We start from the raw sequence: 18,563 nt of genomic DNA, 5'->3' as shown, positions 1-18,563 counted from the left end.
GAAGTGATAGAAGGACTGCATTCTGTTATAGCTGTTAAAATTAAACTTTAAATATAAATTCAGATAACAAAATTCTCTTCCTAATTTGTGAAACATACTTCGCCCTCTTTAGTAGCCTGTGACTTTAAAAAAAATTAGAATTTATGAATTTATAATAACGAAATTTGTAATAATTATGGCTAGACATAAAATCTTGCCACTAACTAGAAAATGTCCAATGTTTCTGAGTTTTAGCCATGAGATCATCTAACAAATAGTAGAAAATGGATACTTCTTTCCTTTGAGAGTACGATTAAATTTTCTGCAGGGTAAACCTTTAAAATCAGGAAGATTCTCAGGTCTTTTTTGCTTCCTTTCAGTTGCTTCTTGTTGAACAATAGTTCCTGATTTATTTTAATGACTAGTCTTAATTTTAGTGTCCTTGGTGAACCTCGTTGATTATGTGTCCCAACAGCAACAAGGAAGTCATTAAACTCAACAGAAATTTGACAAATTGCGGACAGAGAAATCCTTTTAACTTTGTGCAATAATATGTTTTTCAGAATATGTACTTTGAAATATTTGGAATATTTGAAATATTTGGAGTATTTTCAAATATTTATTTGTTTATTCCAAAATTCTGGTGTTCTATTTTTCCTTTCAAATCTTATTTCCGTTAAGTGTGATTTCCTTCATTTAAAGCTCAGATACGACACTGTAAAAATCTTTGATATTTATTTTTAAACGGGGAAGATTGTTCTTTTTTATTTGAGTCAGTTTTGTCCCACTCTCTTGTCTCAGTGCTCACTCCAGCTGGAGTCACTGCCAGGAGGCTGGTGTTGGGACGCTGAGACTATTACATGGTCATTTGTTGTTTTTGAGGTACTGCAGACCTGTCTGAGTGATTTAACATCTGTTGTGAAGTTAATTATTCCTTAATTTTTGAAGCCATATCCTGTTGTTGGCCTTTGCTTTGTTTGTTGTTTGCAGTGACTGTTTCTGAGTTGACTTTGATGTAAGTTCATTGGCTCTGCAAATGTTTACTAATATTGGACTCTACAAAGGGATTGATTTGTGTTTTGGAGCATAAGCCTTATAGACTATGATCCTTACTGCTCAACTCCCATCCTAAGGGAGATATGATTTCTAAAGGGTCATACATGCATATTTTGACTGGATGGTGTGCAGTTTGGTACTGAATACAAGCAACACAGAAGATAAGCTTTTTTTTAAAAGGTGCTTCTTAGCATAATCCTCAAGCTCCATTGAAAAGTATGAAAATGTATTGTATTTTTTCTTTTGTTTTTGAAATCTTAGATGGGCAGCGGTAAGTAATTTCTAATGGTTAATCCATTTACTAATGACGCATCTGCATTGCTGCTAGCACTTAACACTCTTCCGTAAAAGGGTCTTCCTGATTTTAACTTTTTGTTTTAGCATGTTAAATAGACTTGCCTAATTATTTATTTTCCCATAACATTGCTAAAAGCTCTGAGTTGTTCTTGCCTGGAGAAGGCACATTTTGTGAGTACATAAATAATGAAAATGGAAAGAACGACAATTTGTTTTCATTTTGTCCTTAATGAATTCTGTTTCCCAAATAACATTTCACTTCTTTAATATGATTTTCTTTTTCTAATAGATAACTGCCTACAATAGGCGTACCTTTGAGACTGCAAGGCATAATTTGATAATTAATATAATGTCAGCAGAAGGTAGGTATGGAAGATATGTGGCTGATTGTTTTCTTATTTGCAAGAAGTATTTCATTATATCTGTGCAAAATACAGTAAAGGGTTTTCAGGTACCACATACCTAATGTCACTAACAAAATGGTAATGTGTAGAAAAGAAACCCAAGCAATCTGTAACTGGTTATAAAATATCATGATGGGTGATGGCGCTGAGAAGCTCAGACTAGAGAGCCAAGCACATAGGCCACGTATCTCTGCAGGTTCTCATTTCATCTTCTGCAAAATGAGACTAAGACTAGCATTTCTCTCCCAAGTCTGGGGTAAGGAAGCAGTCCATGAGATAAGGATTGAAATGTGCTTAAAACAGGGCAGAGTACAGGGTACACAATCAGTCCTTAGTAGCTAGATTTATAATTTTACTTTGAAACTGATCATTGGTAGTGGTTTAACTGTATGTGAGGACAGAGAGTTGTTGATGGAAATAAACTGGAATTTGGGTCATAGTCTCCTTCCTAAATAGCTAATCATGCATTGTCCGAGTCCATCAGCAATTTGGAGTTACATATACGTGAATGCTAAGTGATTCCCAAGGATTTGGAAGGTTATTATATTCCAAGAATCGTGCTCTCAAACAGTCTGATCTGATTTTGGCATTTGATTGGGAAAAATACATACTTCTAAAAACTTTGTAGTTAAAATTTATATATCACGGGATATGCCTCTCTGCCCTAGATATCATTTCTGAGGGTAACAGAAGGAGAATGGACACAGCATTTTTACCGCTAAAATTAGTAGAACAATTATGCACCCTTAATAGGTAATTCAGAGTTCTATTTGCTAATACAATTAAATGAGCAAACATGAAACATTTTATTAGGACCTACTTATTTGGAATTTGTGGTAGTTCAGTAAAGGTTGAGTTAAAAATTGCCTTTATACTATATGAAGGAAAGTAATTTCTATAGACTTGATACTGCACAACATAACCTGGTAGATTGCTTCGAGATTTTGAACCCTTTTACATGAGTTTTTCCCCAGGTATTTTGGCAGTATCAATTGCAGACCACAAATATGCCAGTTTAAAGTTTAAAGTGGCCTTCATATATGAAAAGCAAGTCAAAATGCCAGTTCTGTGGGCCTGGACAGAAGATTCCCTGTCCCCTTTTCTACTTCCCAAGGGCTTTTGGTAGGTATTCCTGCTTGGAACAGGAAGACTTTTGTCTCCACCTTCAATTGTAATTAGATGCTTGCATCCAGTATCCATAGTGGGATCCATCATGGGATACCACTAATGATCAGAATCATCACAAAACTCCCTCTCTCCTTAGGAGTTCCTCAGTGTAATGAAATGGTTACCAGACAGTGCGCTTGGATCACTAACGTCACCATTATGCTCCCAAGGTGGGGGGGGTCCCCATTCTCAGGTACAGGAGCCCCTACAGACAGAAGGACAGGTTGGTCTACAGTTTGAACTTCCTCCTTGAGTCTGATCTCAGTTCTGGTAGATACAGAATACAGAATACAGGTGTTTGATATGCAGGGACCCGTGTTCAAGCAGATACTAATGGAAGACTGCTAGACCTCTGCAGGATTGGAGGTTGGCTTTACAGGCTATTCATCTGCATCGGGGATTCTGAAGGTGGGCTGGTCAGGGAGGAACACCAGTTGGGATTTGGAAGCCTCTGCTTTTATCTCAGGCAGAGCTGCCCTGCTGCCTTTTATATATGAAAGCCAGTGAACCAGGTAGCATGCCTCTATCCGTGCTGGTCTGGATGGACTGTCTTCGGGCAGGAGGATGGACACATCTTTAAGCAGGGCCTACACACACACACACCATTTTCCCCAGATGAGGTTAGGAAAAGAAACAGCAAGAGTGGCATTTCAGGATAATCATGCTCCGTCTGACTCCCTGCCCAGCTGTCTCCTGCTCTGGGAGACCTAATAGGAAATTAGGCATGTAGCATCACAGAGCACAAAGCTCAAGGAGAGGACATAGAGTGATTCTCTAAATTGGGTTGAGAGCCTCAGAGGCCTGCCACCAATCTGTTGGCCTACTGTTCCCTTGGCCCCTGTGATGTCCAAATATAGCAGGCATGGGATTTCCCCAAAGTTAGAAAGCTCCTGTGACTCATCTTTGGAAGAGTTGGCAGTAGCACTCGGCGCAGTAGACGGCCAGCAGCTGCTCGGCCCAGAGCCTCTAAGGGTGTGGCGGCAGCGGGTCTCAGAGAGGAGCCACGAAGCAGGGTCACCTGGATTAGGAAAAACCAAGTAACAGTTCTCCAAAAAGGAGCATTGAAAATAGGAAAGCTGTTTTGCATGCTTCTTTAGAAAAGTGGGTATAAAAAGTGAAATGAATGGATGGTGGACTTCTAGCACACTCAAAACTATCTTTGGTATTATTTATAAATATTATTTATTGCCAGGAAACTGTTCTTCATGACATATTTATGCATGGCTGTTTTTCAGTATGGAGAAAAATGTGGCATGATTAAGCTACTGTTTATCTATATAAAACAGGAAATGTATCTGTATAAAACAGGAAACTTATCTACATAAAATAGCATAAATATATCATATTTTAGAAGACTGCAGATGGGCCATACATCAAACAAATCTAACAAAATCACAAGCAGGATAAATGGCAGTGTAGAAGATGAAGGAAGAACCTTCTGTGATTAGAGTCATGAAAAAATCTTTAGGAAGAGACACTGCACTCCAGAAAACTCTCTTGAAAATTCTAAAGCCTGAACCTCTTCTCTTCCCTGACTTCAGCTCTGGCATCAGGCATCCTTTAGCATTAAGGAGGCTTCATAAGAAACAAGGTCATCATGATTTCAGTTATTTATTGTGTAATTTTTAGTTTTTACTTAGTTATTGAATAAGAGTGTAATACTTTACAGATCTGTGAGTTTTAAGGAACTACATCAGAGGATAAATGTAGGCTTTAAATGTGTGTATAGTCCAGAAACAATTTCTTTTCCTTCTGAGGTAAACAACTTGTTCATATTATTTATCATAATTGCTAAAGTTTACTATTTTATAAGTTCTTATTCTAGGCTGGGAGCTCCACTGAGCACTTTGTATACAGTCCCCTTTAGCTTAGATAAAACTCATCTGAGGCAAGTTCAAATGATGGTAAAATCCTGGGCCCCTCTACCGATCGGTTCTTCCTCTGAAAGTACAGGGCGAGTACCGACTCACCTTCGGGTTGTGAGTATTAAATGGGATGATTCATCGCAATCCCTTTAGCTTGGCCCACCTCATGGTAAGTATTCTAAAAAAGGTAGCCTTTATTATTATGGAAATATTATTAAAGAAACAAAGCCATTCCTTAATAGAACAATCAGAATGTAGGAAATGATTTTTTTTTTTAATTAAAGAGTAACATTTGAGAAACTGAAATACAAATGAGCTTTGAACAATGCAGGGGTAGGGGTGCTGACCGTGAACAGTTGAAAATCTGTGTATAACTTTTAGTTCCCAAAAAACTTAACTACTAATAGATTACTGTTGACCAGAAGTCTTACCGATGATGACATAAATAAGTCTAATTTTGTATGTTACATGTATATTATATACTGTATTCTTATACCAAAGTGATCTAGAGAAAAGAAAATTTAAGAAAATCCTAAGAGAAGATACATTTACAGTACTGCATTATATAAAAAAAACTACATATAGGCGGACCCACATAGTTCCAACTCTGTTGCTCAAGGTTCAACTGTAAATTGTTTCTTTCCATCCTACTTTGTTATACCCAGAGTCTGAATTGGACATTGGTTACTTTAAAATAAATATTAATTTTAAAATCTTTAGAGGGAAAGTTTGATGATATACTGAAGAGGAAAAAAGCTAAATCTCTAATAACGTGAGATGTGGAATTTTGTGGGAAATTAAAAATATAATTCTCTAGAATATTTAATGATGAAGTGATCAAAAGGGTGAAATTATTGTGATTTCAGATTTCTTTTGGAACATAGTTTGTTTTAGCATGCTCTAAAAGTAGTGTTTTAGTATGCTCTAAAAAGATCAGTAATATTGCAGATTAAAAAGAAGGTATTTCAAATTATACATAAACAACTCACAAGTAATTACAGATATTTTGTAAGAAATAAGACTTCTCTATTTGGGAAGGATGTTGCTCTGCGTCTCAACTTTCTCCTCTGTTCAAATGAACATAGCACTACCTAAGGTTGTAACAATTAAATAAGACAATGTCCTTGAAACAAGATCTGTCAATTTGAAAACACTATGAATACAAAATATTGTCCCTACCCATGGAGGGTTCTGGAAATGCTTCTACCTGGGTACCTTGGCAGAGGAGGAGACTGACAGGTCACTGGCAAAATGGAGACAGATTTGTCAGTTTTTTCTTTTGTGGCTAAATCCTATAATTATAAATTGCCCACTATCCCTTGGATTTGATTACACTGTAGGTAAAATTTTGTGTCGAATGTATGTTATGTTTTTATATCCTCTGTTGTACAGAAAGCCTTTAAAGTCAATATTAATAGTGTTCCCCAAAGCCAGGATTGTGACAGAGATCAACAAATCTCGAATTGTTTTGTTGTTTCTCTTTCAAAAGACAACTTCATTAAAGATATGCATACCCTTTTTCACCAAAATTAGACTTCCCGTTACCATACCAAGCAGAATTCTTCATTAAAAACATGAATGTAGAAGAAATGTTGGCCAGTGAGGTTCTTGGAGACTTTCTTGGGGCAGTGAAGAACGTGTGGCAGCCAGAGCGTCTGAACGCCATAAACATCACGTCGGCCCTGGACAGAGGCGGCAGAGTTCCGCTTCCCATTAATGACATGAAGGAGGGGTAAGCAGACCTTTATCTCATTCCCTTAAATATGCATTTTGAACTCTGGTGGTCTTATCAAATTTATTATAGATGGAAGATGGCCTATTGCATTCTTTTTAATAAGAAGTAGGTGTTGTAAAGATAGGGGAACACTAGCAATTTTCTATATTGACAAAGAGATTATATTAATGGTTCTTTATATCTGACGTCCCAGGTCCTCTGAATTCTAATTGTAGATCAGGATCAGCATCATAAATTATAGCACTGAGTCTTTTGTACTTCCTTAGAGAAGCTGATTATTTAGGGCCCTGCATTTCAAAGGAAATTGATGCCCCAGTTATCAGCTGCAGGATACTCAGGCTGCTGTAACTTTATTCTAGGAAACTATTTCTTCGCCTTTAACATTCTTTCCACCATGTGCCGGTGACGGATGGCTGGAGTGGATTTGAAACCTATTCCTGAAGCCTGGCCTTGTCACTCATGGGCTGGGTGACATTGGGCAAATGCTGCACTCCCCTGTGCCTCGATTTCCCCCTTTGCTCCAAGGGGTACTTTTTTCTACTCCATACGTTTGAGAGGGATTTGTGTGTTCTCATGCCTTACAAAGTATTGACCCTTGTAGGGTTTAAGAAACACTTTTTATGCCTGGGTACATTGAGAGGATTGAATGTCAATGTCGAATCAAACTTTGATCTTTAATTTTTAACATGTAGGTTGAAGCAGATCTGCCATTTTTTTAACCCTATACATATATGGAATACAGAATAAATCACAGTTTATATGGCACATCCTTTTCCAATCCCTCCTTTGTCCATGTACATGGGAACATTTTTATACAGATGACATCTAGAGTACCTGGATTAATAAGAATTAAATTTAAGGGCAGCGTTAAAGGAGAACTGTGTTGGAAATGAGGGAAGATATCACAAACAGACATAGATGAAGTATGAGAGAGTACGCAGAAGAGGGATAAGGGATAAGCAGTGAGCTGTGAAGTCCAACTTACAAATTTCAGAATTAAATTGTAGCTTGTATGTTACAGTAATGGATTTTGAAGTCAGTCAAGCACGCATAGAAGTGCTTTGAGAAAAAGAGTTGCTTTATCTCTTGGTCTATCTGTTGGTTGGTTTTCTATATGAAAAAATAATTTTAGAGCTTACATTTATCTTTACTTCAGCTTTCCAACATGAGTCTCTGTCCCACTGAGTAATTAAAGCAGAACTGTGGGAAATGACGAACAGGGAATCTCCCCTGAAAACATTCTCCCAATATGAAGTCTTTTCAATAGTTTCTTAAAGTCATATGTTCCACGATGATTATTAAAACAATGACCAAAAGATGGTGGAGGAGAGCAGCCTGAAAACCAGGCACTGGTAGAGTTCTGTCTTATTGTGCTCTCTTCTGGGCTTCCTCTTCCCTATTCTGTCACACAGGCTGCACCCACAGAGTCCCTTTTAGAGACAGTTGAACTAAACAACTCTCAAAACCAGACTCTGACCTAAAACAGGGCTTCCCAACCATGTCTTGCCTAAAAATTGCCAGTAGTGCTTTTATAAAAATATAGCTATGGCTGCCTATCTATGGTCTATAATATAATCTATAATATATTAATTTATAATATGTTTATATAGATAAGTTATCATATATAATTATCTATTAAATAAATAAATAAATAAATAAATAAATAAAATAAATCGGTTAAGTATCCGGTCTTCATCTCAGCTCAGGTCTTGATCTCAAGGTTGTGAGTTCAAGACTGCGTTGGGCTCCACACCCAGTAGTTACAAAATATAGATAGATAGATACATAGATAGGTAGGTAGGTTGGTTGGTTCCTGGCTTCTGCTTCCCCCTAGAGATTCTGAATCTTTGAGTCGAGGGCTGGGCCTGAGCATGCGACTCTAAATTAAGAACAAAATTTTTGTCCTCCAAGTACTTGCTAAAGAAAGAATTCGGTCATTAGCTGATCCCCCAGCACCTGCTAGAGGGCGGCATGTGCTGTCAGATATTTGAGAGAGTCAGTCCCATGGCATTTATTTGGACCCTGTTGTCTCAGATCCCTTCCCAACTTGAAATGCTTTCCATGAGTTTTAATTTAATGTTAAGCCGTAACCTTTACAAAGTATTCATATGATAAGTCTTTTAAAATAGCATTTCTATAAATTGTACCCAATACCAACCTACTGCTTCAATGTCCCTATATGAACACCAATGAAACAAGATCATACTTGAGTATAGTTCCAGAAGAAAAAAAAATTGTCCCCACGAATGATTTTGCACATTTCCTTCAGTTGTTATCTAATGCCATGGTAACAAAACTAACTTTTTGCCCTATCGCCTTAAACTTAGAAACAAAATGCTGTGCTTGGCTAACTAATCTCTTGTGTCATGCTTTCTTTTTGTGGATGTATATCATAATACTTCATTTCCTTAATAAACTTCTGTCTCCCTACTTTGTTTTGAAAATAACGTGGGCTATAAATCCCTTTTTAAAATGAAATCTTGAAGAAAATAAAAAGCTACAGTCAGACATAGCCAAGGAATTCCATCCCTCTCTTTTCTAAGATTTTATTTTGAAAGGTTATCATATGCTTCCAAGGTATTAATTGAACACCTGACAGAGTATCCTGCTTAACATTCAGTAACAAAAGTCTCAGGTCTCTGATAAAAAAAACAAATGAATAAAACCTCCATGAGTTTATCTCCTATCACTCATGGAGGCCACAGTCTCCTAAATGAAGATTTTTTCCATAGTTGATCTATGTAGTCAAACACACAGCAGATGAATAGGAGAAACTCTCAGTGGTAGACCATCCGAGAGGGTGCCCTGGCCTTCCCCAGCCCAAGGGACCATTCAGTGTCCATCATCAGGAGCCCAGTCTGTAGCATCCCACGTCCTCATCCCTTCCTCACGTGCGTTCGTTTACCTCTGCACTCACTGACAGCCTTCAGACTTCTCCTAAATCTAACAGAAAACAATTAGAAAGATTTACTTCAAAGTCAGTAAGCTCCTGCAAAGAAAGGCTGAGCCTCCTGAAAAGATTGGCCTTCCCCTGCCAGACCCATAACCCCAGCAACTGTGCTCCCTCTGGGTGCGGTCTCAGTGCTGCTCTTGCTCTAGAGACTCTGCCAGAGGCTAAGGACGGGTGGCTGCATTTAGCCTGGGATGAAGCCGGTGGAAAGAGGAGCAGGTTCATGTTTCATTCTAGGCACGGCATCGTCGCCAAGCCGGGGTGAGTGATGTGGTGTAAACGGCGGCTATGAAGGGAATGATGGGGTGTGAGGATTAAAGAATATACTCACTTTTCATAAGAGATTGTCAAACCTGCCACGATTTCCTCTGGTTACCAAAGCGTGTGGATCTAGCCTCAATCAGCAAAGAGAATCCTCGTTTATTTGTTAGACAATCTCACAAAATGCTCCCTCTAATTAATTGTTTGCTTTCTGCTCTATAAAGTCCTCAGTGACAAATTAAACTTGAGGAAGAGAATGTAAGTCAGTGGATGCCAAATACTGCTCTGATGCAGGGTCATGATCCTGGGCCAGGCCGTAGTGCTCTGCTGAATTTGCCCCCGTGTTTGGTGACTTATAAGATTGGCCTTTATTCTTAAAGAACTTTCCTCCTACACTTCTGGTGCAAATATTCTTTTATGGAAGGGTGGTGATATAGGATAGGAACTTCTAAAAAGAGCCTTTAATAATGTAAAAATTGGAAGCCTGTATAAATCCACTTTTTAAAAAAAGATTATTTATTTATTTGACAGACAGAGATCATGAGCAGGCAGAGAGGCAGGCAGAGAGAGAGGAAGGGAAGCAGGCTCCCCACTGAGCAGAGAGCCCGACGCGAAGCTTGATCCCAGGACCCTGGGATCATGACCTGAGCTGAAGGCAGAGGCTTGTACCCACTGAGCCACCCAGGCGCCCCCATATAAATCCACTTATAAAAGTATAAAAATAAACCGATACATGAAATCAGTGTGACTATATGTCTAAACTCTATTCTGTGTTCTACACATAGATTCACATATCAAGTATTTTTATTGGGGAGTAGTATATTAATCTTTGTGGTACAGTGATTTAAAAAACAATTGACCAGACAGGTAATTGGATAATTAAAAAGCCGTGTAGTACATACAATTGTCGAGGTATTCGCGGAGTGTTTCTTCCTCACTTCAGGTCCATGCCTGGAAAAGGTTCATAGAGGAGGTAAAGATCTGAGTTTCAAGCATACAAATTAATTTGCTCAAAAAATAACGAAGAGAGATTCTATATAGAGGGTTCAGCTTGGGCAAAAGCCCTGAGGTAGGAGGAAGCCTGATGGATTTGGAAACCTATTTCCTATGGGTTTGGGGGACAGGGATCCAGAAGTGGTAGTTAAAAAGGAGGCAAACCCCAGACCAGGTAAGGCCTTGCGTAAGGAAGAATTGTTCGGATTTTATTCCAAAGCATTAGGGACATTTGCAGAAAATAGCACATGGTTGAAAGAGTAGACCAAACCCAAATGCCTCCTTTCTACAAGCAGGAAGATCTTTCCCTATCTCTCTCTCTCTCTCTCTCTCTCTCACACACACACACACACATACACAAACTAGAAGGGTCTGACCCTTGCAAGCCAGTTCCCTCTTCGAATAATGTATTCCTTCTCCAAGGAAGAGGAGCAAGCAAGTAGCAGAACTAGAGTCTAGAACTGTCCTCTCTTTTCTTTTTTAATTCTGCATTCGATCTTTTATTTAGTTTAACTTATTCTTTATTTTTCATTTTACCTTTGGTTGATTGATCGCAGATATGCACAGAAGTGGTGTGGGAGACAGAGGGCAGGAATCTTAGTGCATTTTCTTCTAAGAGCTCAACTGTTCCCAGGCAACAGGTAACACGTGGACACATTCTTCTCTAAACTGTCTTTTATCTCCACAAAATCAAGAATCAACCACATTCGTTGCTTGGACAATTAGGTCAAATATGCAATCATTGGATCCATTGATCTGGCAGAGATCTGGCTAAAAAAGGCAGAGTCTTGACTTAATCTTTTTTTTCCTAACCTGTTACTTAGTTTTCAACATTGTATGTGTAAAGGCCACAATGAATGTGTTCTACCTCAGGGGAAGTTGAATTGTTCAAACTGGAAGAAAAGACTCCTTCGTAAGGAACAAATTCCACCCGTGTGAATTAATTCTTGGGGGTCTGAGGCACCATGTTCCGTCAACGTTGCTTGAGAGCCTTGAACTCAGCAGCACGTTCCCATCTCATCTGTTTACACCTTTGAAAGTTTGAAAACACGTGGCTAAGGTCATAAAGATAACAATCACCTTCATTTCACTTTATAAAAATTTTAAGTTTCTTCATGTCAAGAAGCTAGCTAAAGGGAGAACAGATTATGAAAAAAAGGAGAACAGATCATGAAAAATGTGATTTTAGTGTGCATCCGTTAGGTTATTATTCACAGCCACATACAACATTTTTTTTAAAAGCCATCTTGTTGAAACTTTCTGGCTCTACAAAAGAAACAATAAATACACATTTTTTTTTTTTGAGCCTGCAAGGCAAATCTAATATCTCCTTCTCTCAAGCATGGCATTTGTAGTCTGTTTGCATTTTATATATTAACTTACAGATTTTCTCAGTATTCTGAAGACATAATTGACATATGGCATTGTACAAGTTTAAGTTGTACAACATAATAATTTGACATATGTATATATTGCAAAACAATTACCATAATAAGTTCGGTTAACATCCATCACCTCATGTAGTTACAATTTTTTTCTTGTGATGAGAGCTAAGATCTACTCTCTTAGCAACTTTCAAATATACAGTGACTTGGGGCACCTGGGTGACTCAGTGGGTTAGGCCTCTGGCTTCCACTCCGGTCATGATCTCAGGGTCCTGGGATCGAGCCCCGCATCAGGCTCTCTGCTCGGTGGGGCGCCTGCTTACACCTCTCTCTCTCTCTCTGCCTGCCTCTCTGCCTACTTGTGATCTCTCTCTCTCTTTAAAAAAAAAAAAAAAAAAAAAAAAAAAAAAATATATATATATATATATATATATATATATATATATATATATATATACAGTGACTTGTGTTTTAAAACTGATTTAAGGGACGCCTGGGTGGCTCAGTTGGTTAAGTGGCTGCCTTCGGCTCAGGTCATGATCCCAGCGTCCTGGGATCAAGTCCCGTACCGGGCTCCTTGCTTGGCAGGGAACCTGCTTCTCCCTCTGCCTCTGCCTGCCTCTCGGCCTACTTGTGATCTATCTCTCTCTTTCTCTCTCTCTGACAAACAAATAAATAAAATCTTAAAAAAAAAATTAAAAAAATCATTAAAAAAATAAAAAAAATTAAAACTGATTTGATGCTTTTTATTCACTCATTTATTCTTCAAATAGGCTCCCTGAGGACGGTGAGAAAGAAAGGGTTCAAGGAGAACCCTTAAGGGGCTGTTGCTTCATGCCGTGTGGAAAGCAATGGTGATCAGAACTAGGGTGTAAGGGAGATGGAACAAAGTGGACAGGTGCATGGGAGAGTTCTTTTGGGGTAAATGTCAGAGACTGATGATAGATTGAATATGTGGAAAGAAGGACAGGAGTCAAATATGATGGTGCTTGAGCATCTGGCCATGCCAGTCATCGGGAGAGAAGATGGAAAAGGAGGAACAGGTGAAGGTGGGGTGGGGTGATGATGAGCTCAGTTCGGAACATATTAAGTTTGTGAAGCCTATGGATCATCCAAGGAGAGATGAAAGTAATTTGGCAGTATGTGTTAACTGTCATAAAAATGTTTCTACTTCTAGGCATCTCTTTTAAGATAGTAACATTAAAGAATTGCACAGAGATAGTCTTTGCAATATTATTTATAACATAAAAAAAATTGGAAGCAACTTACATGTCCGACCCTGAAGTAGTTGTGAATAAATTGTGTGCACTTAAAAAATTACATTGCCATAAATCTATAATTACAAAGACTGTACAATATGGAAAATGCTTATGATGCATTAAGGGAAAAAAGCAGGGTACAAAATTGTATTTTGGAGATGATTGCAATTAGGTTAGAATATATGCATTTGAAAAACATTTTGCAAGGTACATTGGAAAATGAAGATAGTTATCTTAGTAATATAAATTAATTCTGCTTTTATATCCCAGGTTTTATGTAATGTTTTTATATTGCTTTCATAATTTGAGGAAAAAAATAAAACATTTCAAAGCATCAAAACTCTAGCCCAGGGTGCCTGGGTGGCTCAGTGGGTTAAAGCCTCTGCCTTCGACTCAGGTCATGATCCCAGTGTCGTGGGATCGAGTCCTGCATCGGGCGCTCTGCTCAGCAGGGAGCCTGCTTCCTCCTCTCTCTCTGCCTGCCTCTCTGCCTGCTTGTGATCTCTGTCAAATAAATAAATAAAATATTTAAAAAAAAAACAACTCTAGCCCATTTATGTTATCTCGAAGTGAATTAATTTAAAATCTTACTAATTGTAAATGCAAATCAATGTCATGTTAAAGCAAGTTAACAGTTGTAAAAATACTCATTTTATTTCTGTATTTATAAGTATAATGTCACAATTATTAAGGAGATATATGGTCTTGGCTAGGCAGTTAATAAGGGAATAGAATTTGACTTTATGTGAAGCTTACAATTAAGAACTTGTTTTAAATGGAATATATTTATATTCACTGATCACCTAAATACCTTACCAGTGGTTTCTCATATATACTTTTGTTCTGAAATTTTTATTTTTATTTTCTTCTTTAGCTTTAGCCCATTATATACTATTTATCTACTGAAGGCACCATAGTTTTTGAAAAAAAAAGTTCCTTCAATGAATCTCAAGTCAAAATATAAATTTGACATAAAGAACAACCAAATGAATTTGTGTAGTCAAACTCTGGGACACAGTTGTCAACTCAAGGTGTGGGTTCATACTTACGTTGACATAGCTTTGAATTTTTGTGATACACTTTCACTTACTATCAGTTTTAAAAATAACAGATTTATTGAGATGTAATTCATATACTATACAATTCACCTATTTAAAGTATGTAACTCAATGGATTTTAGCTTGTTCACAAAGTTGTGCAGTCATTATCACAATCAATTTTAGAATATTTATATCATCCCGACTCCTCCATCCTATACCCATTGGCAGCCACTTACCACCACCACCACTCCCCACCCCACCCCCCCAGCCCTAGGCAACTACTGTTTACTTGCTATCCTTATAAATTTGCTTGCTGTGGACATTTCATATGAATGGAATCAGACCATATGTGTCTTTTGTGACTGACTTCTTTCACTTATCTACAGTATTGTTTTCAGGGTTCACCCCTCTTGTAGCACGTATCAGTACTTCATTGTTTTTATGGTATTTGGTTGTATGGAGGTTCCACCTCTTATTCGCTCATCAGTGAGCATGTAGATGGTGTCCACTTTCTGACTACTGTGAATACTGTTGCTATGACCACTCACGTACAAGTCTTCGTATAGACATCTATTTTCATTTCTCTTAAAGTACATACTTAGGAGTGAAGTTGCTGGTTCATATGGTAACTCTGTACTCAACCATTTGAGGAACTTCCAGACTGTTCTCTAAAGCAGAGGCACCATTTGACATTGCCACCAGCAGAGGAGGAGAGTTCCAGTCTCTCCACATCCTCTCCAGAGCTTCTTGTTATCTGTGTTTTTTCTTATAGCCGTCCTAATGGATGTGAAACAGTAGTTTTGATTGTGGTTTTGATTTCTCTTTTGCTGAGGGCTGAAGGTGTTGGACATCTTTTCATGCACTTATTGGACCTTGGTGTAATTCTTTGGAGAAATGTCTATTCAGGGCCCTTGCCATTTTTAAATTGGATTGTCTTTTTGTTATTGAGTTGTAAGAGTCCCTTACATATTGTAGATGCAATTTCCTTATTAGATGTATGATTTGCAAATATTTCTCTTATTTCATGGGTTACCTTTTCACTTTCTTGATGGTGACCTTTGGAGCACACTATTTTTAATTTAGGTAAAGTCCAGCTCATCAAGTTTTTTCTATTATTGCAGAAACTTTTGGTATCATAGTTAAGAAACTACTGCCTATTTCAAGGTCATGAAAATGTATACATTTTTTCCCTCAGAGTTTAACAGCTCTTACATTTAAGTCACTCATCTATTTTGAGTTAATTTTCTCCTATGGTATGGGGTAGGGGCCCAGCTTTATTCTTTTGCATGTGGATACCCTATTGTGTCAGGACCATTTGTTCTAAAGACTGTCCTTTCCTCCATTGAATTATCTTGGCACTTGTGACAAAAATCAATTTACTACATGTAAGAGTTTATTCCTGGACTTTGAATTTTATTCTGTTGATCTACTTGTCTATCCTTAGGCTGGGTTACTATTGCTGATTGTTCTGATTATTGTTGCTTTGTAGTAAGTTTTAAAATCAGTAATTGTGAGTCTTCCAACTTTGTCGTTTTCAAGAATTTTTTGTGGTTATTTTAGGTTCCTTGAATTTCCATATACATTTTAGGATCAGCTTGTCAGTTTATGCAAGGAAGACAGCTGGTATTTTGATGGATTTATTTCATAAGTAGCTGTAGTATTGTCACTAGGAAAAGAAACATTTATTTGGAGTAATCCTGGTTTTCTCTCTTCTTTTGAAAGACCTATGAGATTCTCTTTTCTCGAGCTGCTTCAAGATTATTTCAATACTATTATCACTAACTTCTTTTTTTGTGTGTGTGAAACTCTTCCTGACTAATTAAGTAGAGTTCTTTCCCCTTAATCACTAAGATGCACACCAAGAAAATAAATTTTGCTTGCCTAATTTGTGCTTACCAAATAATAGTTTTTCTTTAGATTGACTTCTTAGATAAAAGAGTGAGAGACCTTGTAGTAGGAGACCTAACAGTAGGGGGTTGTGCAGTAGAAAAGCTGATAGAACTCTTGGGCAAAATAGCTAAATGCCTAAAGCTCCGGAGATGTAATTCCCCATCTTATTAAAATGAAATCAAGTGAAATTCATTACCTACAATTACTTATTGCTTTAGTCATAGTGTTATTTCTAAATAATTTACTTTAAGGGTGATCTTTAAAGGAAAGTCATCTACAAAACATAGTAATCACAATATGGCAGACACATGCTTACTTTGAATTAAAGTAAATAGGATGAAAAAAATTTTTTTTTTTTAGAAATTAACTAGAATCAAGAGAATGTCTGAAACACCAAAGCACTCAGTAAATATTGGTTGAATAAAGGAAAGACTGAAAGGCAGCTCCTACATGAATCACTGCTTTTAAAGCCCAGGTCCCTACCTTAGGGATGATTCTAGATAATCCCTCAATTCAAAAGGATAAATCCTGCTTTCAGGGTAGATTGTTTTTCAGTGTTTCCAATTTTCTCAAAGGATAACCTGAGAGTTTCACATTTTTGCAGCGTTTATGTCATGGTTGGTGCCGATGTACCGTTTTCTTCTTGTTTACGAGAAGTTGAAAATCCACAGAATCAATTGAGATGCAGTCAAGAAATGGAGCCTGTGATAACATGTGATAAAAAGTTTCGTACTCAGTTTTACATTGACTGGTGCAAAATCTCATTGGTGAGTTTTTATTTTGTTTTTGCAAATGTAATTGGAAGTGATGGGGCTGGAGTTAACATTTGACTAAAAGCTGAATTGCTTTTAGGAACAAATCCTGGGTTTACTTTGTTAACGCAATTGACTTCCCTTGGCTTTAAGAATTTGGCAAGCTTGTTGACAGTGCATCCATTTAGGAAAGTGTATCTCCACTTTTGTCCTCAGTCTACCCTTGATTAGTTTTGGGGGCTGCATTAGCTTGGCAGGTGGTCCAAATGACCCCCTTGGATAGCCAGGTGGTTGCTAAGCCAGGATAGAGTATGGAGTCCGTGTGACGTATTAAGAAATTCTCAAATATGCTGCCATTACCCACTTGGAAGGAGAGACTGGGGTGCCATAATACATCTGAAAATAAGCAAGCGTGCTATGAGTTTCTGTCCTAAAGATGCAAATTATAGGGCAAGTTCAAGGAATAACAAAAAACTCCAAGTGAACAAAATTAGAATCTTACCCACAGCCCCATAAATATTAAATATCTCTTTCTAAATTACTTTTTAACTAGGATGCTAAAAAACTTAAGAAAATGTAGGTAAGGTTTCATATACACTTGATATATATATATATATAATATTTCACATAAAATTTATATTATTTTTTGATTTTGCTTTCTGGAAGATTGGTAAGTTGTTTTACTTCTTTAGTGACCTTTAGATTTAACTTCTGTCAACTCTTGATGATTGGTGGTGAATGAATTAGATCTAAGTTTAAAGTTGACATTTAAACAAAGTTATTGACACATAAACACAACTGTCACTTCATGGCTTGGAGAACCAACTGCAGGCAACTTTCCCAGATCTCCCAGGACAGGAGATCTTTTATTCATCTTGTAACACATGCACCTGTGGCCCTTTGCCCTAGACACCTCTTTTGATGTGACTGTGTCTTAGGAAAATAATTTTCTTTCTTTGTCTTCTTAAATCAAGACAAATATTGAGCTGCTGTGGTTTATGTGTATTATAGATAAATGCTGAGTTTGCAAAACTTACTCTTCCTATCATCGTCCTAATCATACAAGGATGCCAAAGACTGAGTGACTGTAGTCATAACTTGAGTAGGTACCTGTAACGGGAGTCAGCAGACAGCCGGCCCTAACAACACCATTTTACTTGTGTTTGTGCTATAAATTGTTTATGTTTAGGAATATGACCTAATTTCTGAAGTTTTAAAAATGACTTATGCTTTGAAGCTTTTAGTTTCTATGGTGAGATTTTATAAATGGGAAGAGTACTGGGATTTTCTTTTTCTTTTTTTTTTTTTTCAGTACTGGGATTTTCATTTTTTATTTTACATGTATTTATTTATGTGTCAAATCTTACCACAGAAGATATCAGGAGGTATAACTGAAATAGTGAAGCAATAAACATAATAAATAAAATAGAAAAGAAATGGATGATTGGGACCTGAACTTTATTTAAAAAATAAGCCTAAGGTCAAGTTTGACAATAAGCTTCCTGTGTCCAGGATTAAAAGAGGGAATTC

The 18,563-nt window shown here is 37.3% G+C and overlaps 1 protein-coding gene across 3 annotated transcripts in view; it reads left to right on the top strand.

Annotated features, from left to right (window-relative positions):
• Window positions 1-18,563, top strand: part of SGCE (sarcoglycan epsilon) — a 67,089-nt gene that overhangs the window by 32,112 nt on the left and 16,414 nt on the right. For all 3 annotated transcript variants that reach the window (XM_047695798.1, XM_047695797.1, XM_047695799.1), the window contains exons 4-6: window positions 1,622-1,694; window positions 6,302-6,500; window positions 16,886-17,048. In XM_047695798.1, coding sequence (XP_047551754.1) covers window positions 1,622-1,694; window positions 6,302-6,500; window positions 16,886-17,048 — 435 coding nt within the window. The remainder of the gene's footprint in view (window positions 1-1,621; window positions 1,695-6,301; window positions 6,501-16,885; window positions 17,049-18,563) is intronic.

The sequence above is a fragment of the Lutra lutra genome, chromosome 11 (genome assembly GCF_902655055.1).
Source record: "Lutra lutra chromosome 11, mLutLut1.2, whole genome shotgun sequence".
In the NCBI taxonomy this organism is placed as follows: Eukaryota; Metazoa; Chordata; class Mammalia; order Carnivora; family Mustelidae; genus Lutra; species Lutra lutra.
The sequence above is the reverse complement of the archived record's forward strand: the minus strand, read 5'-3'. Positions and strand labels throughout refer to the sequence as shown.